Source organism: Sinocyclocheilus grahami, unplaced genomic scaffold (genome assembly GCF_001515645.1).
Source record: "Sinocyclocheilus grahami isolate Dianchi unplaced genomic scaffold, SAMN03320097.WGS_v1.1 scaffold1264.1, whole genome shotgun sequence".
Lineage (NCBI taxonomy): Eukaryota > Metazoa > Chordata > Actinopteri > Cypriniformes > Cyprinidae > Sinocyclocheilus > Sinocyclocheilus grahami.
Window position 1 is genome coordinate 129265 of NW_015506443.1, and position 25569 is coordinate 154833.

Below are 25569 nucleotides of genomic sequence, written 5' to 3' on the forward strand. Positions count from 1 at the left end.
TTTCCCATTAGGATTAAAGAGGATCCTAGTTAAGATAAAAGTTACTCACAAATCAATCTTAACCCTTAAAAGAGCTCTTAAAGGGTTAGTTCACCCTACAATGAAAATTCTGTCAGTAATTACTCACCCTCATGTCGTTCCAAACCCGTAAGACCTTCGTTCATCTTCGGAACACAAATTAAGATATTTTTGATGAAATGTGAGAGCTCTCAAACCCTGCATAGACAGCAACGCAACTGTAATGTTCCCAGGTCCAGAAACATAGCAAGGACATCGGTAAAACGGTCCATGTGACATCAGTGGCTCAGCTTCAGTTTTGCGAAGCTACGAGAATACTTTTTGAGCCCAAAGAAAACAAAAATAACAATTTATTTAACAGTTCTTCTCCCCCGAGTTACGAGTTACGTCTTCCGCCATTTTGGAGAGTATCCAAGAACATAATCAGCGTTGTTTACGTTCGGGGGAGAAAGAGTGTTCATGAACGTAATCTGCGTAATCAGCGTTGTTTATGCTTAGGAGAAACCGTGCTTATGCATTGTGATACTCTCCAAAATTAAGTATTCTCGCAGCTTCGCAAAACTTAATGTTGAGCCACTGATGTCACATGGACTGTTTTACTGATGTCCTTACTATGTTTCTGTCTGGGAACATTACAGTTGTTTTGCTGTCTATGCAGGGTCTGAGAGCTCTCACATTTCATCAAAAATATCTTAATTTGTTTTCCGAAGATGAACGAAGGTCTTACGGGTTTGGATCGACATGAGGGTGAGTAATTACTGACAGAATTTTCATTTTTGGGTGAACTATCCCTTTAAGGTTAAAAATTGTTAGGAGTAGGGAGGAGTAGTGTTGGGCGATATGCTCCATAGTCATATCGTCCTATCGTCAGCCTGTGAGATCGCCAATACACAATATCATCATGCTAATTTAATTATTTACTTAGTTTCATAGCCGGAGAGTGAACCAACTCCAGGGTAAGGCTAAAAGCAGCCTAATGTTAGTGTAATAATCTATTAACGAAATAAATAAAATGTTTTGACTGAATTTGTATTTAATATAATAACAATTTAATAGAAACATTGTAAGTTACTAGTTACAATGCTTACATTTCCTCAGTTATTCAAACAGCAGCTACAGAAAACGAGCAAAGAACATCATCACTGACTTTAGTCTAGCGCGAGTTTATGAACTAACACTCCCGTTATAATCAGTGAAGCTATCTACACTGTGTTGAATAAATCTTATACTATAATTATAATCTCTTGTACAGTGATGATGGCCATTGCATTCATAAAGTCAACGGAATCGTGTGTGATTGGTTATAATGCGCAACACTGTAAAAACACGGAAAAAGAAATATGATGGAACAAGTAAGCCCTAATATTAATTAGATAGTATTACTAGCCTAATAATAATAATAGTCATCTTGCTATCATCAAAGTCTGTCACAACCAATCACAGTCTTCAAAAGAATGTGTCATACATAGCAACAGGGTCAAACCCCGCCTCCTCACTAAGATGAAAGTTTTTGTCTTTTCCTTTTTCAGAGTTGTTCTCAGATTAGTTCGACAAGGAGAAACGACTAACAACAAGCGCTACTCTACACTGCCCAAAACTCGCGTTTGAATCATCAGTGGCAAATTCTTTAAATATAAAAAACGTACTTACAGTCTGTGAGTCAGAACAGCCGGCATTGTAGTCTACTCTCCCAGGATCAGGAAACAGTCCTCCATAAAATGCGCTGCACACATCTAAATATTTGGGTTGAACTGTTCTGGAACAGTGTTGTAAATACAACTTAACCACTGATTTCTAGTCGTGTCCTCTTTTGGAAGGCCAAAAAAGAAAGTTTCGCTTTCACAACGAGAAACACAGCGTCTCCACGACATGGCGGTGGCGGCAACAATACTACAGCGAGAATCAAAGTTACGCCTTCTTTCTTTGCGTGAACATTCGGGCGGTGTTATGCAAATCTTCCCACACAGTGACATAGACATGTGGGGGCGTGTTTAAACGAGGAGGGCGTGGACGAGTCTTAACTTTTATATAGAATATCTCTTTGGGTTTGAGACTTTAGTCTTTGCAACTTTAGGGATCTTACCCTAATTATATTGCAGTATATGACCCCTTTATGGGATCTAGAATGTGATCATGCAGAATAAGGCATTAATATGTGCTTTATAAGTACTAATAAACAGCCAAAATGCTAGTATGCCAAGCAACTAGTTAAAAGTGAGAATTGGTCCGTAAACTAAAGTGTTACCAGCAAAGTTTCTCGTTTTCATTTAGTTTAACTTGATATACTAAAATAACTAAGCTAAAACTTAAATGTAAAAAAAATAATAATAATAATGTAATAATTTGCACACACAAAAAAAAACTAAAATCAAAATGAAAACTAGAATATAAAAATAAAAGCTCATTCAAAATATTGAACTATACTACTATTTGAAACCAAAGTAACACAGCAACCAGTGAAGTCAGATTCATTGTGCAGCCCTACTCTATACTAAGCACATTTTGCTGTGTCATGTTTTTGATGCAAAAAAAGTCATGACACAGATTTCCTCTCATGGTCACTTCCTCCTCCATTTCATAAACTGCAGCCATCTGTCTATCCAGGCACCATTCCTCCATTCTCTTGACACTGTCCTCTTGTTGTCTCTGTGAGCAGAGGCCACCAATCCCATGCAGATCATGTTCAGTGTTCTCCGAGGATCTCGACCTGACATGGGCCTGGACAGTCTGCCAGCAGAAATTCCCAGTCGAGAGACCCTCATTAACCTCATGACCTGCGGCTGGACCGCTAACCCAGATGAACGGCCCTCCTTTCTCAGTGAGTGTCAGCCTGTGCCCCACCTTTGACCTTTCCCCTGCTTTTCACAATTCCTCTGAACGTGTTTACTTCATGCTGTCACAATCCAATATGGTGACCTGTTCTTGTGGATTGTTAAATATTTTAATTGTCTAACCACAATTCTGTCATTGGTCTCTACTGGCAATTTTGTCATCTCATAAAATTTGGTGTTACAGACAAGTAAAAATGTTGAGTTTCCCTATGATGATTTCTGTTTTGCGAAGCCTGCAACAGATCAGGGGAATAAGAAAATGACTGTGAATAGACAGAGAGAGCAGTGGGGTCATCTTCATGTGTCATTCATCCAGAATTGTCATTTAACCAGATAAGATTTAATAAATCAGTAATTAAATCAAACATTGTGAAAGTCCAAAATCTTGATTTAGCCATTTGTGTTTTTTTTTTTTTTTCAACATGTCCCATTAACAATAGACTATTTTTCTTCCTAGTAAGCAGCAGGCAACGTTGAGTAAGATCTTTTGGCACAGACCTGAGTTCTGTGAATATTTTTGATAAGAAAGTAGTCCCAAAAATGTTTTAAACAGTACTCAAGTCCACTTCAAATATTGATTTGGGGTACACATCATGTCAGCTCTAATATGGGAAATGACTGTGAATAGACAGAGAGAGCAGTGGGGTCATCTTCATGTGTCATTCATCCAGAATTGTCATTTAACCAGATAAAATTTAATAAATCAGTAATTAAATCAAACATTGTGAAAGTCCAAAATCTTGATTTAGCCATTTGTGTTTTTTTTTTTTTTCAACATGTCCCATTAACAATAGACTATTTTTCTTCCTAGTAAGCAGCAGGCAACGTTGAGTAAGATCTTTTGGCACAGACCTGAGTTCTGTGAATATTTTTGATAAGAAAGTAGTCCCAAAAATGTTTTAAACAGTACTCAAGTCCACTTCAAATATTGATTTGGGGTACACATCATGTCAGCTCTAATATGTTTCACAATAGAGTTCTGCAGGGATTGTTTTTTGTAGGCCAAATCGGAAGATGGCATCACCCTGGATCCCTTGACAAAAACCCAATGGGTGGCTATGAATAAATTACATGACCACAGTCACAACGTCATAACCATTCAACTTCTAACAAATCTTTTAGTCTTTATTTAAAAAAAACGTATTTCCTGAAAGTTTGAGTTAGAAAAGTTTGAATAGTGTGTAGATGAGTTTACCTGTTCGGTGTGGTGACGTTTAATGTACCAGACAACCGTTGGAGTTTCATTTAGCTACTTGTTGGCAACCACCTTTTTCAAGACAAGTAAATGCTTAAGAAATCACTGATTGCTGATGTATTTTATATTGTAAATAAAACCTGAGCATACATTGAGCTTGTGTTAACCACAGACTTTATTTCTGGCATTTTATCCAAAAACCCATTCAAAAAACCTTCAGGAAAATTAAACTGGAAGTCCTAAAATGCTAACTCGTTTCAGCAATATTTTGACAGTAGTGTTTTGAGATATGAGCAACTAAATGAACTCTGTTTATTCTGATGACAGATTGAGCAAGAGGGCATGATGATTGTGTAAAAATGACTGATGACCATACCATACATACATTTTGAATATATATGTTTATTGAATTATTTTGAAGCTTAATAGCTGCTTTGTCTGTACTGTACAGATTGTCTTATTGAACTGGAGCCCATGCTGAGAAGATTTGATGAGATTGATTTCTTGGAAGCAGTGTTGGAAGTGAAACGAACAAAGGTGAACCTTTAAGGGTTTAGACTATGCATGGATGAACTATTGTTTTAATTCCCATTTTTGTCTAGATTTAGTTACTGGACTTAGTTTGATGGTGTCTTCTCACTTTGCGGTAAAAAACAATCGAAAGTATTGTAATTTCTTGTGTCTTCTTTCCCTCAGTATATGAGGCCATCAAGCTGCTACTCATCAACTCAAACAAATGAGAAACTAATGGAAGAAAAGATTGTGAAGGAGCAAAACATCCCTTGGCCAGTAAGTTACTATGTTCTTTTTAAATATAAGTCCTGGGTTGTTGATGATTCAGTATTTAATCAGAGATGAGAATGGTCTGGCGAGTGTCTGAATTTTCTTGTTCATGTTACAGGACAACAGTTCCACATCCAGCTCTTCCCAGGAAGCAGAAATATCCCATCCTGGCTGCCTTACCATATCAAATCCCTCTCAAGGCAGGACTTATTTCTTCTAAAAGCGATAGATCACCCAAAAATGAAATTCTGCCATCATTTACTCACCGTCGTATTGTTCACAACTTGTCTTAATTTCTTCCATGAAAACAAATTGGCTGGAATTGCTGAATGAGAAAATTCATAGTAGGGCTTTTCACGCTTGAAATAGTTAACCCTGGGTAACCAGAATCCTTGGTTATTTTGTTTCACACTACTCATTCTTTAGCCCGGGATAACAATTATTTATTTGTATTCATAAGCTCATGTTTCACACTGTAAGTTTGGTAACACTTTAAGGTGTCCTTGTTACACATGTTACATGTACTTACTATTATAATAACAATGAATTATGCATAATTACATGCAAGTAACCCTAAGCCAAACCCTAACCATATAGCAAGTACATGTAGTTAATTAATATTACTCAGTACTTAAATGTATTATTACACTGTAACCTTAAAATAAAGTGTAACCGTAAGTTCCTTGACTAGATGAACGAACACACACAACCTGTTTACATCAATGATCTAGCATTGCACATCCTCATATCATATATTACTGACTGTGCTATCAAGTTTATCCTGAAAAGACTTTTTGGACTATAAAGGTAAGAATAAACCGGCCTCTTCTTCACTCCAATTGGCGTGTTTTTCATCACCATTTGATTTTTTTTTTTTCCCCTCAAGCGCTGAAACAAATGTTTCTGTGACTGTCCAAAGCATGTGAATATGGGTTGGGTGTCTGTTGCTTAGTATATAGCTGTAATGTTGTAACACAGAATTGTTTCACACCGTTCAAGTTTGGTGCTGATATGTGGGAGCAAACTCCGGAGCAGTGTTTCATAACAAACTAGGTTTTCACGTTCCTTTACTTTGGGGTTAAAAGCAGGGTTTAGATCGACGATAAACCAGGGTTGTCTTTAGGATCTTTACCCTAATGAGTAAATGATGACAAAATGTTGGGATAATGTAATCACATGCACCTAATCTATTATTCTTATTTCCATCTGGTCTTTGGATTCTTTGAACTGGTTCTGTTCTACATCATCAGGTGTGTCAGGTGCTCAGGCATCATTAATGTCCCTTCCACTTGATCCTCCAAAGCCTCTTGTGGACCACTACTCTCGGAACAACCTCAGCCCTGAATACCAGACGGCGCAGCCCGTGTCCGACCTCAACATACCTTTCAAACCGCATGCGTCACAGAGTGAAAGTGACCTGGCTCCTGTCATACAACCCCTCACGCTGCAGCCACATCCACAAGGTAACCTGTTAGTGATACCTTGAACAGGACCAAAGCATCTGTAAGATCTTTTTCAAAGTTGCTGTCAACTTTTGACATCCTCGATTCAGGCTCTCCTTAATGTGCTCTTGACTTTCCTTGCAGATTTTGTCACAGCATTGGACACTCAAGGTCTGGCGGCTCGCTGGATTGCTGCCCGAAGGGAGGATGTCGTGCGGCAGATGACGGAGGCGTGTCTCAATCAGAGTTTAGATGCTCTGTTGTCCCGTGAGCTGCTGATGCGCGAAGACTATGAACTGGTCGTGAACCAACCCACACGTACTGCCAAAGTGCGGAAGCTTCTGGACACTTGCGAGCGGCATAGTGAGGACTTCTGCCGTGTGGTGGTGCGGAAGCTCCAGGACAACAAACAGATGGGCCTGCAGCCCTACCCCGACCTCAGCACCACCAGCCCTCCACCTCCACCTTATACCGCCCCCAGCGCCCCCTTCCTATCCAACTCCTTCAACACCACACGAAACTTCTGACCTTCTCCCAACTCTCCGTGAGCTCTGGAGCTCTGTGAGTCCTATTCAGTTAAGGATGGTTCCTGTTCACATGCTCTTACATTTGTGCTGGTTGGCCGAAACGTTGTGTGCCTGGGCAAGTGCTTTTGCCCCTGTGGTTAAGGTGTTGGTGCCTATGACTCACAACTTGAATGGTTGCATCGTACAAGACTGACTTTGGTCAAATAACTACTTGACTTGTGTTGACTTCTGAGCTATACTGGTTGTTGGCGTAATGCCTAAATCCTTGTTGACAGGGACGCCTATTTATGCAGTACAGTGGTTTGACATTGTCACGTTTAAAACTTTATTCTAGCCATCGAAAGAATCTGGTTGCTGCTACTCGGAAAAGCAGTGAAACGCATAAGCAATCGATTCTATCTGGTCATTTGCACTTTCCATGCCAGCAAATTTAGTAAAATAGAAGACTTGAGGTAAAGTTATAAAGACACACCCTCCTATAATGCCAAGAAACGTCCAAATTACTGCACAGTTGCATGTCTGGACTTGATGATGAACTCATGTGAATCAGCAGTTTTGTTCTTCCTTTTTGTAAACCAGTCCTTTTTTCCCACACTGGCACTCAGAGTCTGTCGGTTGTTTCGCTATGTGTCAGGGTTGGTAGACGTTTTGCAGATGTAGACCCTGGTTCAGGGTAGATGCAGTTAAGTCTGTGATAGGTTGAAAGTTACGGTGTATTCAATGGGTTCTACACTAGAAAAGTCAACAAATACATCTTGAGAATTAGACATGAACATTACGACAACACCAGCTTTTGAACAGATGGTATGTTGCATACTGTATATCGTGGTATATCTTTTTCATTTGCATTACTTAATAAGAAGTCCATGAAATAAAGTCCTTTGGCACACCAGTAGTTTAATGGTTTGGCCATGAAGGGATAGTTCACCTAAAAATGAAAGTATTGTCATCGTCATCATCCTCGTGTCATTCCAAACCATGTCTTTCTTTTGAAGAATGTTTTCATCAGTGGGGTCCAGTGTTCAGTTTTTTTTGGACCCCATTGACTTTTATTGTGCGAAAACATTCTTCAGTAGAAAGAAACTCATACAGGTTTGGAGGATGAGTAAATGACGACTTGATTTTTATTTTTATCCTTTTAAAACTATACTGAGTGCCAAAAAGTTAGCTTTGGCATGTTTGAATTTTTGTTGGGGGAGATACTGAATTGCTTAATGGGCTTGTTAGGTCTGGATACAGAAAATATTGCGTTTTCATTCATATCACATTTAAAAATCACACAGGATTTATTTGAAATGACTACTACTGATATCAATGTTCATTTTTTGCCTTGAAGCTCTTCGACTTAAGACATAAATGGCTTGTCATCAAATATAAAATGACAATAATGTATAGCATATGTAGCAGTGTACAAGTAGCATACGTCTGTGCTCTGGTACTATGTGAGGAACTTCCACAAAAATGTGTGATATTAAAATGTGTAGAATTTCCTGAATGTGTGGGGTTTCTTGTGTTTGTGTTACCTGAAATTACATTCTGAAGCCTTCTATGCCAGAACTGTGTTTAGACAATAGCTGGTAAATATCAGACAGATACTGAATTGCTTAATGGGCTTGTTAGGTCTGGATACAGAAAATATTGCGTTTTCATTCATATCACATTTAAAAATCACACCGGATTTATTTGAAATGACTACTACTGATATCAATGTTCATTTTTTTGCCTTGAAGCTCTTCGACTTAAGACATAAATGGCTTGTCATCAAATATAAAATGACAATAATGTATAGCATATGTAGCAGTGTACAAGTAGCATACGTCTGTGCTCTGGTACTATGTGAGGAACTTCCACAAAAATGTGTGATATTAAAATGTGTAGAATTTCCTGAATGTGTGGGGTTTCTTGTGTTTGTGTTACCTGAAATTACATTCTGAAGCCTTCTATGCCAGAACTGTGTTTAGACAATAGCTGGTACTAATCTGGAATAAGCGTGACCTCTCTCAACAATAGTGTGCTTTTGAAATCTGTTATGACCTACAAAAGCAATTTCCTCATTGATTTGCACAGGGCTGTTACTTGCACCTGCAAGATAGCTGGGTGGTTGCCTTAAAAGAGCCCACCACATGGCTTCTGTGACATCTGTGGCCATATTTACAAACAAAATTAGGGGGGGGGGATATATATGTGTGTGTATATATATATATATATATAAATATATATCAGAAATTTAGAGCAGCTCTTTAAAAATTACTATCCTAATTTTAGAACTTGTAAAGCAATTTTATATTTAGGATTATTATTATTAATGTATTAATTTATAATGACCTTTTAAAAATAGATATAACCTGAACCTCTTTTGTAAACTTCATTAGGCATGCAATTACCTTTCTATAGTACCATTCAAAAGTTTGGGTCGGTAATATTTAAATTTTTATGCCCACCGCAGCTGCAATTATTTGGTTAAAAGTACAGTAAAAACAGTAATATTGTGAAATATTTGTGTGATTTACAAAATCTGAATTTTCAGCAGCTATTACTCCAGTCTTCAATGCCACACCATCCTTCAGAAATCATTCTAATATTTAGATTTTCTGCTTAAGAATTTCATCATAAAATGTTCAAAAAAAGCTGGAATTTGATTTTTTTGTGGAAACAATGGTACATGGACATTTTCTTTCTGGATTGTCTGAGTACAAAGATCAAAAGAACAGCATTTATTTGATAAAGCAATCTTTTGCTACATTAAAAATATCTTTACTTTCACTTTTGATCAATTTAATGCATCCTTGCGGAATAATAGTATTATTTTCTTTCTTTCAAATAAATAAATAAACAAATTATTACCAATCCTGGACTTTTAATGTAGGCTATATTTATATATAGGCCTATACTTATGATGTGTATTTATATAGGCCTATACCAGGGGCATAGCCATCATTTCAGAGGTGAGGGGGACAGAAATGTTATATATATATATATATATATATATATATATATATCATTACAATATAACATTTTTATTTAGCAAGGATGCTTTAAATTGATCAAAAGGGATGATAAAGACATGTATAATGTTACAAAAGATTTCTATTCCAGATAGCCTAAATGCGGTTCTTCTGAACTTTCTATTCATCAAAGAAACCTGAAAAAATTCTACTCGGCAGTTTTCAACATCATAGTAATAATAATAATAAATGTTTTTTTTAGCAGCAAATCAGAATATCAGAATTTATTTCGCAAGTATAGAGAACAGCAATAGATGGACGGACGCTGAATCGTTCCCTGTCCCCTATATAGTGCACTACGTGCCATTCACTGTACAGAAAATACTAATTCTGTGGACAAGTGACTGATTTCAGCCGCGGCTTCAGCATCTATTTTATAGTGTAGGGGGCGGGCGCTTCGGATTCTAGAGAGCATTTGATTGGACAGAAAGTTTGATGAGAAGCTGAAGTACGATGTGACGTCAAAAAAAATCGTTGAGCCGTTTTGTCGGAAGTGACGAACTGCAAGCTTTGAATGCTTATATCTTCTAAATGCGAATTTTGTCACTGGTTTGGAGCACACTGCCTTCTAGATAACCTTAAGACTAACATATTGATACTAACACCCAAAAAACTTCCATTTTGATTTCATGGGGACTTTAAACTGAATTCTAGAGCCAGAGCTGGAACAGATCGGATAACAAAGACAAGCTTTAGTTCAACAGGGTTTTACTGAGCTACTTTTACTATCAGGCATTCTCTCTCTCTCTCTCTCTCTCTCTCTCTATTTCAATTTCAATTTAAGAGTGCTTTATTGGCATAACAAAAATTATACATTTGTATTGCCAAGGCAATTGCAGCTGGACTGCTTACAAATAGTACACATATGTATTTACATAAAGAAAAAGAATAATAATAATATATAAAAAGTATTAAGCATGTAGTGCAAAATGAATTACTAATGTACGTAAGTATATAAACTAGAAATAAAATAAGGGATTAGACAGATTTACAGAAGCAAAATATACGTAATATAATACAGTAATATGGCGTAATATAATCTACATGTGCTGGAAACATCAGATCAGGGCAGGTTGAGTGTTTTCTCTTCTATGGTGACAGACAGACACATATTGAGCAGCAAACACATTCTCTCTCTCTCTCTCTCTCTCTCTCTCTCTCTCACATAGTGAGGTAGATATGTGGGGGCGTGTTAGAACGAGCCGTTTTAGGGGGGTGTGGCAGAGTCTTAACTTTGATAAAGAATATCTCTTTGGTTTTGAGACTTTAGTCTTTGCAACTTCAGGGATCTTATCTATGCACAATCAGCTTGTAACACTCCAAAGAGAAAGGAAAACTTGAAATCGCATCATATGACCCCTTTAAAGCAGCACTATGTAACTTTTGGCGCTCTAGCGGTTAATAAACAGAACTGCACACATCCTGCGGAAGAACATTCCAACCGGAGCTACTTCTCTAAGTTTATGTCTATGGCGATTCACGCAGGTATGTGTTACTCTGCAGCGGTGGCGACCCGACCAGGCTAAAATAGTCCAAATATAAGTACTTATTATAAGTGTACTGTAGTGATTCGGAATAAGACAAAAACGCAGTTTGGAAGATGAATTCATGATGTACTCGCTCATTATATACACTTTGCACATTTTTAACACAGAAAAAGTTACATAGCTTTAAGTTATGGTTAATTAATGCAAAAAGTAACTAATTTGTTACATTGTTCATCTTTTGACAACTATTTACTGTTAGTTCATATCAGCTCAGGTCCATTAGATATTAACTGACACAACTTTTGATTTCAATAATATATTAGTCAATTTCACACTTAAGTTTGGGACCAATTCTGACTATTAACTAACTGTTGGCTGTTACTTTTTCCTCAATAAACTCCTAATCTGCTGCTTATTAATAGTTAGTAAGGTAGTTGTTAAGTTTAGGTACGGGGTGAATTAATGGGATCTTATTTCGAAGTGTTACTGGAATATTTTGCATATAATATATTTGGGCACTTTACAGTAACGTCCCATTAGTTAACGTAAGTTAATGCATTAACTAACAATGAGCAATACATTTGTTACATTATTTCTTAAACTTTGTTAATGTTAAAAAATATTTGCATATTACTGATCTAAAATTATAACTGTTCATTGCTATTTCATTCAGCTCAGACCCATTAAATAAGATTAATAGAGACAACTTTTGATTTTAATAATGCATTAGTAAATGTTAAAAAGATATCATAAATAAAGAAATTCTACAGAAATATTTTTCACTGTTAGTGCTGAATAATGTAGTTAACTAATATTAACAAACAGAGTCTTATTGTAAAGTGTTACCAATATTTAATGCCAATCACAAATTTGTCCCGTTCTAAAATATGGTAACAATTTAAATGCAAAATGTAGTTTGGTTGTTCTGAAAGTCATTTTGCATTGTGCAAATTAGTAAGAAACAACAGTGGGGAAATAATATGTATCTGGGATGTTAATGCTAAACAAAACCACCATAATCATCATCAAAATAGTGTTTATAAAACGGAGAGTTACGGTCCTTGATTCTGATTGGTTGAGCCGCATTCGAAGCTGTTGTAAATTACTCTACAAACATACACCTTAGTTTACTCCTGTGTGTTCCTCGGCAACCACTTTGTTGGACCCACAACTGTTTCTGAGGAACTACATTGTTTGGTGGAAGAATACCATTTTTATTTATGTCATTACACTTTACTAACTATTAATAAGCAGCAGATTAGGAGTTTATTGAGGAAAAAGTAACAGCCAACAGTTAGTTAATAGTCAGAATTGGTCCCCAAACTTAAGTGTGAAATTGACTAATATATTGTTGAAATCAAAAGTTGTGTCAGTTAATATCTAATGTCATTACACGTTATTTGCTGTTTTATTCTGTGAAACCTTACTACGTATATGGAATAACCGTTTTTCGTCAATAGTTAGTTAATAGTCAGAATTGGTCCCAAACTTAAGTGTGAAATTGACTAATATATTGTTGAAATCAAAAGTTGTGTCAGTTAATATCACGGGGAGACCTGGACCTGAAGAAACCGGCTGGAGCCTGCAATGGTCCAGACTCGCAGGAGGAGAAGATGATCATGAGGAGGGAGATTTCTCTCACTAACGGCATCTGCTTAATTGTGGGCAACATGACTGGCTCGGGCATTTTCGTGCTGGTGAAATTGACTAATATATTGTTGAAATCAAAAGTTGTGTCAGTTAATATCTAATGTCATTACACGTTATTTGCTGTTTTATTCTGTGAAACCTTACTACGTATATGGAATAACCGTTTTATAAAAGCAATAAGCCCCGTGAAGCCGTGGTTTACAGTGAATTTATAACAGCTAAGGGGGTTTTAAAACAACGCCCATTAGCTGTTATAAATTCACTTGTAAACCATTGCTTATTGCTTTATTAACGAGCTTTACCAGTGATTACAGCTGTAATAACTGTTGACTTCTTGTGTCTTCAGCATGAAGAAACAGATGTCTTTAGGCCAAAAGCTCTGCCCGGGGTCACGGGGAGACCTGGACCTGAAGAAGCCTGCAATGGTCCAGACTCGCAGGAGGAGAAGATGATCATGAGGAGGGAGATTTCTCTCACTAACGGCATCTGCTTAATTGTGGGCAACATGACTGGCTCGGGCATTTTCGTGCTGTTGTACAGCGCCACCTACGGCCTTTCGCTGGTTATCTGGGCTCTCGGTGGCATATTTTCTGTGTTTGGTGCACTGTGTTACGCAGAACTTGGAACCACTATTACAAAGTCTGGCGCTAGTTACGTGTACATCCTGGAGGCTTTTGGGAGTATCCTTGCTTTCATTCGCCTGTGGATGTCCATCCTGCTGGTCGAGCCGGCCAGCCAGGCTGTCATCTCGCTGACGTTTGCCAACTACCTGGTGGAAGCACTCCCAACCTGTCAGTCTCCGTACGATGCTGTGAGACTGATAGCAGCGGCTTGTCTCTGTGAGTCCTCAGTGGGAAAGATTGTGATTGCAAAAAGTTAAGTTTTTCCAAAGAACAATACTGTCTTTAGGGCCTTTTGCACCGCGGGAACCTTTTCATAGTACCAGAACTAATTGTGGAACTACCCACTTTTTGTCTTTTTTGCACCGCCGGAACTGGGTGCGATTTTAGTACCGGACTGGCTTTTTTCGAGAACCAAATTAGCTCCTACTCCGGAGCAGGGTCTAACCAGCACAACTGGTACTACCCGTGACGTAAGTAGACATTGATTGGCCAAACGTGTACGAAAACGCCCTCACCCGCCATGATTTAAAACGCAGTGTAAACATACTGTAAACATTGTCAACTTATTTCGCAAGTATGGAGAACAGCGATAGATGGACGGATGCTGGAGAGCAGGCACTTGTAGCAAATGTAGCACTGCCAGTTGTCGTTGGAGATTCTTAGTCCTCCTTTCCGTTCTTTCAATCGCTTTACGTATACGTCGACTTTCCATGTCCAACACAGCTCCGATCACAGCGTCCTCCATCCTCCTGTTGTTAACGTTGTTCTTCTTTGTTTCTGTTGTTGAACGCCGCGCACAAATGACGTCGCTGTCGACCGGTTTACGTCACTTCTTAGTACACACTGTCGGTGCGAATGCACCCCTTTAAATGGTACTGGGAAATAGTTTGCACAAAATCGTCCCAGTACTTTAGTACTGTCCATTTAGTTCTGGAACTAAAGCAGTGCGAAAGGCCCTTTTCTTTTGAATCTTTCATCACCCACCTCTGAAATGACTTCCCTTTTCGGCTGGTTCCTGTTAACCATTGTTGAGTGAGATCCTGTCACCCCAAAGCCATTGTATTACCTGAGACAACTTTTTTTTGTATGTGTGCACAATTCAGTGCCTGATTAAATGACATAGAATTACTTTATAATTAATTCTTTCTTAATTACGAAAAATGAATTTGTCATTTAAATTACATATAACATTATATTACCAAAGCTAAACGTTTTCAAATTAAACATTTCACTTTTCAGTTAGCTAAGCTAATTAGCTTAGCATAGCGTTTACTCTTTAAGAACAAGTATTTTGATTAAGCGATACTTCACCCAAATATGATTTTTGTCATCATTTACTTACCCTCATGTTGTTGTAAAACAGTTTGACTTTCTGTCTTCTGTTAAACACAAAAGAAGATATTTAGAGAAATGTCTCCGTGTTTATTTGTTCATAAAATGCAAGTCAGTGGGCTCTAATGTTGTTTGGTACCCAGTGTTCTTCAAAATATCTTCTTTTGTGTTTTACAGAAGAATGAAAGTCATTCAGGTTTGGAACTACTTGAGAGTGTATAATGACAGAACTTTCGTGTTTAGGTGAACCTTTGGCTAAAACAAGATATCACAATAACGTGTTTTTGTTCAGGCATTGAAGAAAGGGGATAGGATCGAGAACAGCACCTTAAATATATAATTTGACAAAAACATATAATTATTTATTACAAATTGCATTATATTATTATTGTAGATGTTATGTCAGTGATTTTATTTATTGTGCGCGCGTGTGTGTGTGTGTGTGTGTGTGTGAGAGAGAGAAATATTTGTCCACTTCTACTGTCTCTCACATCACAACACACAAAACCTTTTTTTCTTCACTTCACTAAAGCTTATCCTTCTGTGTGAAATGGCATTCAAAACCCATTGCACTTCCCTAATGTAATGGGGGGGGAATACAAATTTGAGTGTGAAAAGTGGCCGTTTCATGCCAGAATTAACCAATACGGCTGTAATGACTCATAGTGGTCGTTCAGCTGAAAAGGGAAGTTGTTTCAGAGGTGAGCCAAGCTATTACATTAAAAGAAAGATTATGAAGACATTTATTTCTATTTAGAATAATGTGCACTAAAGAATCATCAACCACTCATTTCTAAAGAGATGTAGGCCTACTATTGCAGGTCTGACGATTGAAGACACTGGTATTTGGGTGAAATGTGTTCTCAGAAGGCAGGGACATAATCCACCCAGTGCATGAGGACAGACTGTAACAACACACACATGATTCACAAGCTAACTGAGATCGGACCTGGCCCTTTCCAAGAATAGGGTAAAAAAAATGCAGTCATTTGTTTCTTTTTGTCAAATATCAATGCTTATTGCTTAACTTTCAGAAAATGTACATTATCAACTTCACAGATTTAAACAATTGTTAAATGATATACTGTATATTATGTATTATTATGAGCTCATATATATTATATGAGCTGATTTATTTTACATATATCTTGTATAATGTTTGCAATTTTTGCTAAACTGTTACCACAATTAATTAATTTATTTGTGGATAAAACAAAAATGCACTGAAAAAAAAACTGTAGAAAAATGGAAAAGGTACTGGTACTTTTCTTTTGAAAAATAAATATGGAAAATTCCTTCTTGTTAAAACAATACATTGGCCCCTTTTATGGACATTTCTTAGAGTGTAAAATAAAAATTTTAAAAAGGGACCAAATGTTGTTTGGAGTTACTCATAGATTTATATTCCCTATAAATTAAATAATAAATATTTTTCTTATAGCAACGTTGGGATGATGGCTGAGCTTTGTTCTCCTACTCTGGCTGGGACACTCTCAACTTTGTTACTGAGGAGATCCAGAACCCTGAGAGGTGTCAGCATAACCATTTTTTCCACATTTAAATGGATATTGTCTTATTCAGTAATTGTGCATCTATGTACAAAAATCACATACTCCTGGTGGCCTTAGAAACCAATAATTTAAACCAATAACATGACTCTACAAATACTTTTTCTGAGTAACTATAAATAAAATAAAAATGACATGATAAAATGTAGCCTGGCAAATTAGAGGTCTGAAACATGACTGCGTGTAGTCTAAGGCTACATAAAAGAGAGGTAAAGTTGTGTGGAAACCCTTATATGTACTTTTTTGGGGGCATATTTTAATGCAAAATTCTAGCTGCAGTCAATAATACAGATTCATTAATACTGAACGAGGGTAATAACAAATGTATGTGCATACACACCTGTCATGAATCTGGTGGAAATTTTGTATATTTTTTTTCTTCATAAATAAATGTGCAAATTGTACAAAATTAAAAATGAATGAGGCCCATGGCCTCATTTCTAAATTAATCTGCATTTTAAATTATGAAATAACCCATACATAAAATCAGTCACTTGCTTTGTTCCTGACTGAATCAGATGTTTTGAACAAATAGGTTGAATGAATGATTCAATGACTCACTTAGTAACATTCACTAGTTGCCACCTACTGGCTTTTTTTAGTCTCATATTTGAAAATATTTTTTTTTTTCGTCATTTTATTTCTATAGTAACTTTTTAATTAAAACATTACTCTCATAACATTTTTCAAGCAGTAATTGCAGTGTAATTTCATGCCCTCTGCACTGCATTAAACAGCATTTTTAAAAATGACATTAAAAATGTCTGTTTTCATTGACTAAAACTAAACTAAAATACGATAATTAAAAATGTTTAAATAAATTTTTTAACTAAAATTCACAGCCTTTTCCCCCAACTAACACTTGAATAAAACTAAAGACTAAGACTAAATTACAAAATAGCTGGTATAATTAATACTAATTAACAGAGATATCAAGTAAATTAATTTTGTGTCAAAGATCGCACATTATTTGTTGTTTTTCATGTGTAGTAGACCAATTTTGTTCCACCACCACCAGTATATGTCAGACCTGTGGTGTGTTTCTCTTTCTGGATTTACATTTGCATTTATCCTAAGCATTTATAATTCATAGGAACCTTCCCATCGCTATAGCCATTTCCTGTTACAGAGTGACAGAGACGTGAGGCATGCGGATCCATTTGCAAAGCTTTATAAGAAGACATGGTCAGAAACAGGCAGGGTCAAACACCATCAAACAGATATGGCACAGGCAAGACACAAGAGTAATCCGTTAAACAGGCGTGGGTCGATCGATGGCGAACGTAATCCAAAGGGCTTGACAAGAGGGGTAATCCGAGGAACATAAGCAATAGTCCAGGCAAGGTGCAAACATAATCCAAAAGACAAGTCGAAAGGGTAATCCAAAATACTCAGGCAAGAATCCGAACACGGGAATGCAGGCAAGGCAAGGCTATGACAATGACTAGACTAAGAAAACTAGAGCAGGCTCCGTAAAGTAGCTATCAGCTAGGGTAGCGATATGCGCTTACAATACTCGTGCGATTAGAGAAGGATTTGAGTGGTTGTTATATAGTGTGTGTGTGTGTGTGTGTGTGTGTGTGTGTGTGATTGGCTTCCAAAATACTCAGGCAAGAATCCGAACACGGGAATGCAGGCAAGGCAAGGCTATGACAATGACTAGACTAAGAAAACTAGAGCAGGCTCCGTAAAGTAGCTATCAGCTAGGGTAGCGATATGCGCTTACAATACTCGTGCGATTAGAGAAGGATTTGAGTGGTTGTTATATAGTGTGTGTGTGTGTGTGTGTGTGTGTGTGTGTGATTGGCTGCAGGTGATCAGTGCAATGGAGCATGGGAAATGTAGTCCAGGGTGACGTGCAGCAGTTTGTGTGGTGTGAGAGTCAATGTAATCAGAAGGCGACCTCTGGTGGCGAGCAGATGGAAGACCACGGACCGGATTCGTGACATCTCCATGCCAATAGTGACAGTCATCTACCTACTGACCAACGTGGCATAATATGCCGTTCTGGACATGCCTTCTTTCATGGGTAGTGACGCAGTGGCTGTAGTAAGGATCTTTCTGATGATCAAATATCTTATCTTTAGTCTTTAAGAGTTTATTCTATAAATTAAGCTATCATTTAATTAAAATATCAGTCTGTGTCCCCATCTGTAGACATTTGAAAATCAGGTTCTGGGCCCAATTAGCTGGATCGTTCCCATCGCCGTCCAGGTAAACCTATCTCTTTCCAGTTAAAACAACAAGGAACGCTGAAGTCTTGACATATGCACTTAGTAAAGATTGCGCTCTTTCATGTTAGGTTGTTTTTTGTGGGGGTGAGAGAAGGCCACCTTCCCAACAGCTTAAGTCTGATCCACGCTGAGCCCTACACTCCTGTACCTGCACTCCTCTTCAATGTAAGGATCTTGACTTTTTCTACAGTTATCAGTATGTACATTATTTGTACCAGATTATCCATGATAATAGGATACTAAAATATAATCATTTGGGAAAATCAACATGATATGGTGTTCACAACCCATTTTACTTCTGTAATATGATGTATTTCTGTGAGGAAAGGCTATAGCTGGTCTTTAACCATTGGAAAGTCCCTGAATCATGGTTCTGCTTGGTGAAACTTCATTAACTTTTCAAATCTTTTGTTTTGAACCAACTATCAAGTCATATAATTTCAGAAAGCAAGGCTTTAAGTCATAACTGCTTCAAAAACCAAAATTTCAATAGTTCGCCATTAGCAGCGATCTCAGTGAACCCATGAACCAGTATGTATCTATATGGTTTTTACCAGATCTCAGTGCTATTTTTCAAATTTGTAGACATTTTTAAAGAAACATTTGTATAATAAAAAAGGAAGAGTAGTAGTTAATTGTCTCGTACTGGCTGATTAGCCAAGCCCTCCATAAAACACACAAAAACAGGCCTAACAAACAATAAAAGATTTAATAGATTACACTTTCAAGAAAGCAGTTGCAACTGGTTTGTAAAATATGTTATGATGTATGTTTTTGGGGCTGCATTTACACCAGCAGAATTATTTTACAAAGCAATTGATTAAGAGTTTTGAAAAGCTCCATTTCTTCCATCACCACTGCACTCTAAAAAATGCTGGGTTAAATACAACCCAGTGCTGGGTAAAATAGGGACAAACCCAGCAATTGGGTTGTTTTGACCCAGCGGTTGGGTTACTACCCAGAAGGTTGTGTTAAACATTTAACGGCAATAAAAAGGCTTGAAAGCAACACGTGAAACTAAATTAAGACATTTTTTTCTTATTGACTAAGTGAATTTAAGTATTTATAGAAAATGATAAAATTACATTACAACACTCTAAAAAATGCTGGGTTAAATACAACCCAATTGCTGGGTTTGTCCCTATTTTACCCAGCACTGGGTTGTATTTAACCCAGCATTTTTTAGAGTGTTGTAATGTAATTTTATCATTTTCTATAAATACTTAAATTCACTTAGTCAATAAGAAAAAAATGTCTTAATTTAGTTTCACGTGTTGCTTTCAAGCCTTTTTATTGCCTTGAAAATTCAACAGTCTGTATTTCTAATGCTGTATGATTAAAGGGGTCATATGATGTTGTTAAAAAGAACATTTTGTGTATTTGGTGTAATGAAATGTGTTTATGCGGTTTAAGGTTAAAAAACACATTATTTTCCACATACTGTACATTATTGTTTCTCCTCTATGCCCCGCATTTCTGAAACGCGCCGATTATTACAAAGCTCATCGGTCTGGAAAAGCGAGGTGTGCTCTGATTGGCCAGCATGCGCATAGAAGGGGAAAAAGGGGAACTGAATTCACCGGAACACCGGCATTGTAAGCTACTCTCCCAGGAAACAGTCCTCGTCCTCCGTAAAATGCGCTACACACATCTGAATATTTGGTTTGAACTGTTCTGGAACAATGTTGTAAATACAACTTAACCACTGATTTCTAGTTGTGTCCTCTTTTGGAAGACCAAACAAAGTAGTTTCGCTTTCACAACGAAACACAGCGTCTCCAAGACATGGTGGCGGCAGCAACAATACTATAGCGAGAATCAAAGTTACGCCTTCTTTCTTTGCGTATACATTTGGGCGGTGTTATGCAAATCTTCCCACACAGTGATGTAGACATGTGGGGGTGTGTTTAAACGAGGCGTTTTAGGAGGGCGTGGACGACTCTTATAAAGAATATCTCTTTGGGTTTGAGAAACTTTAGTCTTTGCAACTTTAGGGATCTTATCTATGCACGAACAGCTTGTAACACTCCAAAGAGAAAGGAAAACTTGAAATCGCATCTGACACCTTTAAAGGTGCACTCAGTCATTTTTTGTTCATGTTGCGCCAACCAATATGGCAGCTGACTTTGACTTAATGTGCGGTCACATTAGCGAAATGTCAGCATAATTTTGCATGGAAAAGGTCCATGGAGATGTAGCCTATGAAGCATTGCTCACACAAGAGTTGTTTTTAAACCAAGCAGCTTTCTGCTGGTTCAACCAACATGAACATGAACAAAATCTGTGTGGAAAAACTCACAAGAGAGAGGATTCCTATTGGAATGACTGGATTTCGTCCACAAAATTTCACGTAAAGGTGATTGCACATTTATACTGACACCTAGTGGTGTGGATGTAGCATTGTGCAAAACAATTGTTTTTTCTTATTGATTTCATTGTAGAAACACCCTATTCACATTCAGTTCAAATTAGTATATTCTGTGAACGAAAATGTTCAATAATCACAGAAGTCATGTGATTTCATCATGTTGGCCCCCCTTAGGTGATCTGCTCCACATATAGCATAGCTTTTATTAGGCTACTGAAATGAGTGGAGTGGGTGGAAGTCATTTGAAAGATTTTTAACAAGTGCTACTAATTTCTTTTATGGCAAAAATAAATTGTAATGAGAAAAAAAAAATCGAATGCACCTTAATGTGTAAACGACCGCTGTTATGATTGGCTGTCTTCTTTGTGTGTGAAATAGCAACAATGCCCACACCAGGTAGCTAAATGGGCGTTGATAAGCACTGGATTTGTGGCTGTCTGTAGGGTGTGATGGGTCTGATCTTCCTGTGTGTGGAGGATGTGTTTCAACCAACTCATCAACTACTTCAGCTTCAGTTACTGGCTGTATGTAGGCATGTCTGTGGCCGGACTCATTTACCTGTGTATCACTCAGCCTGAACAGACATGTCACAGGCCGGTCAAGGTAACTGGATCCATGCAGTGGTCCAGCATACACATCTGATTATTACATAGTGTTTGAATAACAGTATGTGTTATTCTGTGTGTTTGTTGACTAGGTCTTTTTCTCCATTAGCTCACATTGTTCTTTCCCTTCGTCTACTGCCTGTGCAGTGTGTTCCTCGTGATCGTTCCTCTGTACAGCGACACCATTAACTCTCTCATAGAAGTTGCTATTGCACTGTCTGGAGTGCCAATTTATTACCTGTGTGTCTACCTGCCCGAAGAGAAACAACCAAAATGGATTGGTAAACTAAATGGTGAGGATAATAATATTATACGTTTATTGATATAAGAGGATAAAAAAAATTAAGCTGCAAATTTCCTGACGTCAGATAGGAATGCATTTAAACTTATAATCACCAACACTTAGGTTGAGAAGGTTTAGGTGTTGGTTCTGTGATCGATTTAAATTGACTTTACCAGTTTGACAAAAAACTTACAGTAAATGCAGCACAGTGGTGTAAATGTAGGTTTACAGTTATAAAGGCATAGCGGAAAAGATGTTTCATTGTAAGGGTCAGAGAGAGTAAAATGGTCTCATTTAATTTGAACTGTAATATGAAGAAGCAGTGAAAGGAAACATATCAGCTCTTTTTGACAGCGATTAATGGTTTTCCTCCTTTTTGTGTGTGTGCATATTGTCATGCGGTGAAAGCATTATAACCATAGCAGCTACCACTCCAACACTCAACAAACATGTGACTATTATTCATGCAAGTTCACAGTTCTGCTTAATTTATTTTGTGAATCTTTTAACTAAATGCAAGCCAAGGAGTGGTTGGATGTTTTCTTTTGGTATGAAGGAGGACCTCAAATTCAGACTCAGAAATGTTTTATGAGATGCAAAGTTATGTACACAACCAGAACTAGTCACAAAATGTTCAAGTTCATGCTTAAAATAAGAAAAAAATATTTCCCAATGGGATGGTGCAGGTAAAATGATAGGTAAATCAATGTATAATATTTTTTTTTTATTGTTTTATTTTATAATTTAATTGTAAAATCATTTTTTTCAGTGTAACTACATTGCTCCTCTTTTCTCCAGCCTTTTTCTCTCTCTCTTTCCTCCATGCCAGATTCTGTCACCAAATACACTCAGATCATGTGCTACTGCTGCTTAAAGGGATAGTTCACCAAAAAATGAAAATGTGATGTTTATCTGCTTACCCCCAGGGCATCCAAGATGTAGGTGACTTTGTTTCTTCAGTAGAACACAAACGAAGATTTTTAACTCAAACCATTGCAGTCTGTCAGTCTTATAATGGAAGTGAATAGGAATCACGGCTTTGAGAGTAAAACAAAAAACACAAACAAAACCAAATTAAACCCTGCGGCTCGTGACGATACATTGATGTGTAAAGACACGAAACGATCGGTCTGTGCAAGAAACTGAACAGTATTTATATCAGGTTTTTACCTCTGATGCACTGCAATGTCTCTACTGTCTTGAGCGCGTCCTCGACAGCCAGCGCGTGACGAGTCTTCTTGCTTTACGGCGGATCGCAGACTTATAAGTGCATTACCGCCACCTATCTCTCAAATGGACCATTGACACTCTATCTACAATCTCAATTAGGTTTTTATTGTTCAGTTTCTTGCACAGACCGATCGTTTCGTGTCTTTACACATCAATGTATCGTCACGAGCCGCAGGGTTTAATTTGGTTTTGTTTGTGTATGTTTTTTTGACTCTCAAAGCTGTGATTCCCATTCACTTACATTACAAGACTGAAAGGGGTAAAAGTCTCACCAGCCTGGGGAAAAGGCACAAAGTATTGATACAAATTAGCTAAAATATTGTTTTTAATGTTTTTTGAACAAGTTAATACTTGTAGCAAAGTTTGTACTATTTTCTGCTTATTTTCATAAATAAAATAATTAATTGTTCAATAAATATACTGTCATTAAAATATGTAATGTCAAATACATTTGAAAAATATTTTTAAAAGTAAAGATTCTGAAAGCATTGAAGGAAATCCCATAATAATTTAATATAGATTTACAGTAGGAACAACAAATGATATTTTATTATATGATATATGATTCATATCAGATTTTTAAATGTGATGGTTTCATTATAAACATGGTGATTATCTCTAAGGTGGACACACAACTTAACATATGATATTTGCTAGCCTATCTGAATCTAACCATGCCAGCTATTTATTATCCTGTTAGCCTATTTATTGTGCCTTTCACCCCAACAGCAGTGGCGCTTTTTACCCCAAATACCGTTATTATTAATTACCTTAAACAAAACTGAAAATCATCAAGAAGCCATTTGTCTCTAAATCTTGCGATTGTTTAAAAAAAAAAAAAAATCAAATATTAGATCAAACTTGCACAGAATCAGCTTTGCGTCAGGATCAGCCAAATTTCCACATGCATCTTGAAAAGCAGATGTTTTGGAAAGTGCTACTTCAAGTTGTTGTGCTATTAGTGGTTTAGAGGAAAATAAAATCAAAGGCGCCTTTTACCACGGGGCACCTTTAGCCCCGTTATACCTGCATGTAAAAAATAAAACACATAGGCCCGTAGAAGTTTAAATGTAGGCTACACTATGTATTTACTGCTAGCAGGGCCGTTTCTAGCCAATTTGACTCCCTAGGCGAAATCCCTATTGCCCCCCCCCCCAATTCTTTTCAGGCACCAGGTGCTTTGCCACTTCAAATAGCCCTATGTAACAATCCCTAGTGGCTAAGACATTGCACATAATTGACACATAAATCACACATAAATTAATTTGATTACATTTTGATTTGGATACTATATACTATACTACTACATATTGTTTAGATATTATCAATGGCTACTTTTTTGTCTTTATCTGTTTTTTGTTAAAAAATTTTGTTGTTGTTTCTTGACAGAAATCGAATTAAGATACCTGGAGTATTCCTATTTTAGTCGCATTACTGAAGTGCAGAATAGACATGTAAACACCTTAATCACATTATTACCATCGTGTAGGACTTTTCGCCGCATTTTGCGACAGGATACACACAGGGCAGTGGCCAACCGTTTGACGACAAATAAAAGAGCTTCAACACCCGCCGTCAACTGTATGCACGTACAAATAATTAACTGCACTTGAAGCTTTCATAAAATTCAAAATGAAACACCCAAAACTGTACATGGCATCATCACGAAGACGAACTATATGTTTATATGTGAAATTCTGGAGGGGACGTCGGATGGCGTCACGTGGGGACGTAGTGACGTGTGCCATTAATCGAACTATGTACTAAACATATAAAACAGGAACATGAAAGGAATATTCTAAAAGCAACTCATGTAAACACCATAATCATAATATTGGCTTATTTAGAATAAGGTAAATAATTCGATTACTGATGTCCATGTAAACGTAGAGTGAGAGAGAGCGGCCCTAAAAGAAAGAACAGACTCAAAAAAATGATTAAATCACGAATGATTATCATCATTCAAAAGAAGAGCATTCAGTTGAAATAAAAAATATTTTGTAACATTATAAATGTATTTACTGTCACTTTATTAAATGTAATGCATCCTTGCGGAATAAAAGTATTTCTTTAAAAAAAGGGGGGTTAAAAAAAGAAGGGTAGTGTACATATACATTAAACTTATTTGCATAGTATGTTTAGATATTAGAATCAAAGACGTTTGTCCAATTCCTGCTTACACCTAATTTGTGAAAAGACTGTAAATATTCATGAAAAGGCTGTTTGTGTGTACAGCATAAATAAATAGCATATAAATCCTCAGACGTTACACATATTAGCCTACTAAAAAGCCTTTATATGCACTCAAACAGAACACAAAACTTAAAAAAAAAAAACATCAGATCAGCTGATATATAGTGAATGAATGCATTTAATCCAGGCATCTCT

At 37.0% G+C, this 25569-nt stretch overlaps 1 protein-coding gene and 1 pseudogene across 1 annotated transcript in view; both read left to right on the forward strand.

Annotated features, from left to right (window-relative positions):
• LOC107568621 (receptor-interacting serine/threonine-protein kinase 2-like) overlaps positions 1 to 13383 on the forward strand; it is a 30715-nt gene extending 17332 nt beyond the window's left edge. The window contains exons 8-14 of the mRNA XM_016254584.1: positions 2675 to 2836; positions 4496 to 4581; positions 4741 to 4833; positions 4946 to 5027; positions 6078 to 6290; positions 6414 to 6830; positions 13285 to 13383. Coding sequence (XP_016110070.1) covers positions 2675 to 2836; positions 4496 to 4581; positions 4741 to 4833; positions 4946 to 5027; positions 6078 to 6290; positions 6414 to 6796 — 1019 coding nt within the window. The 3' untranslated portion in view covers positions 6797 to 6830; positions 13285 to 13383. The remainder of the gene's footprint in view (positions 1 to 2674; positions 2837 to 4495; positions 4582 to 4740; positions 4834 to 4945; positions 5028 to 6077; positions 6291 to 6413; positions 6831 to 13284) is intronic.
• LOC107568622 (Y+L amino acid transporter 1-like) lies at positions 13240 to 22852 on the forward strand (annotated as a pseudogene).
• Positions 22853 to 25569: the final 2717 nt, after the last annotated feature.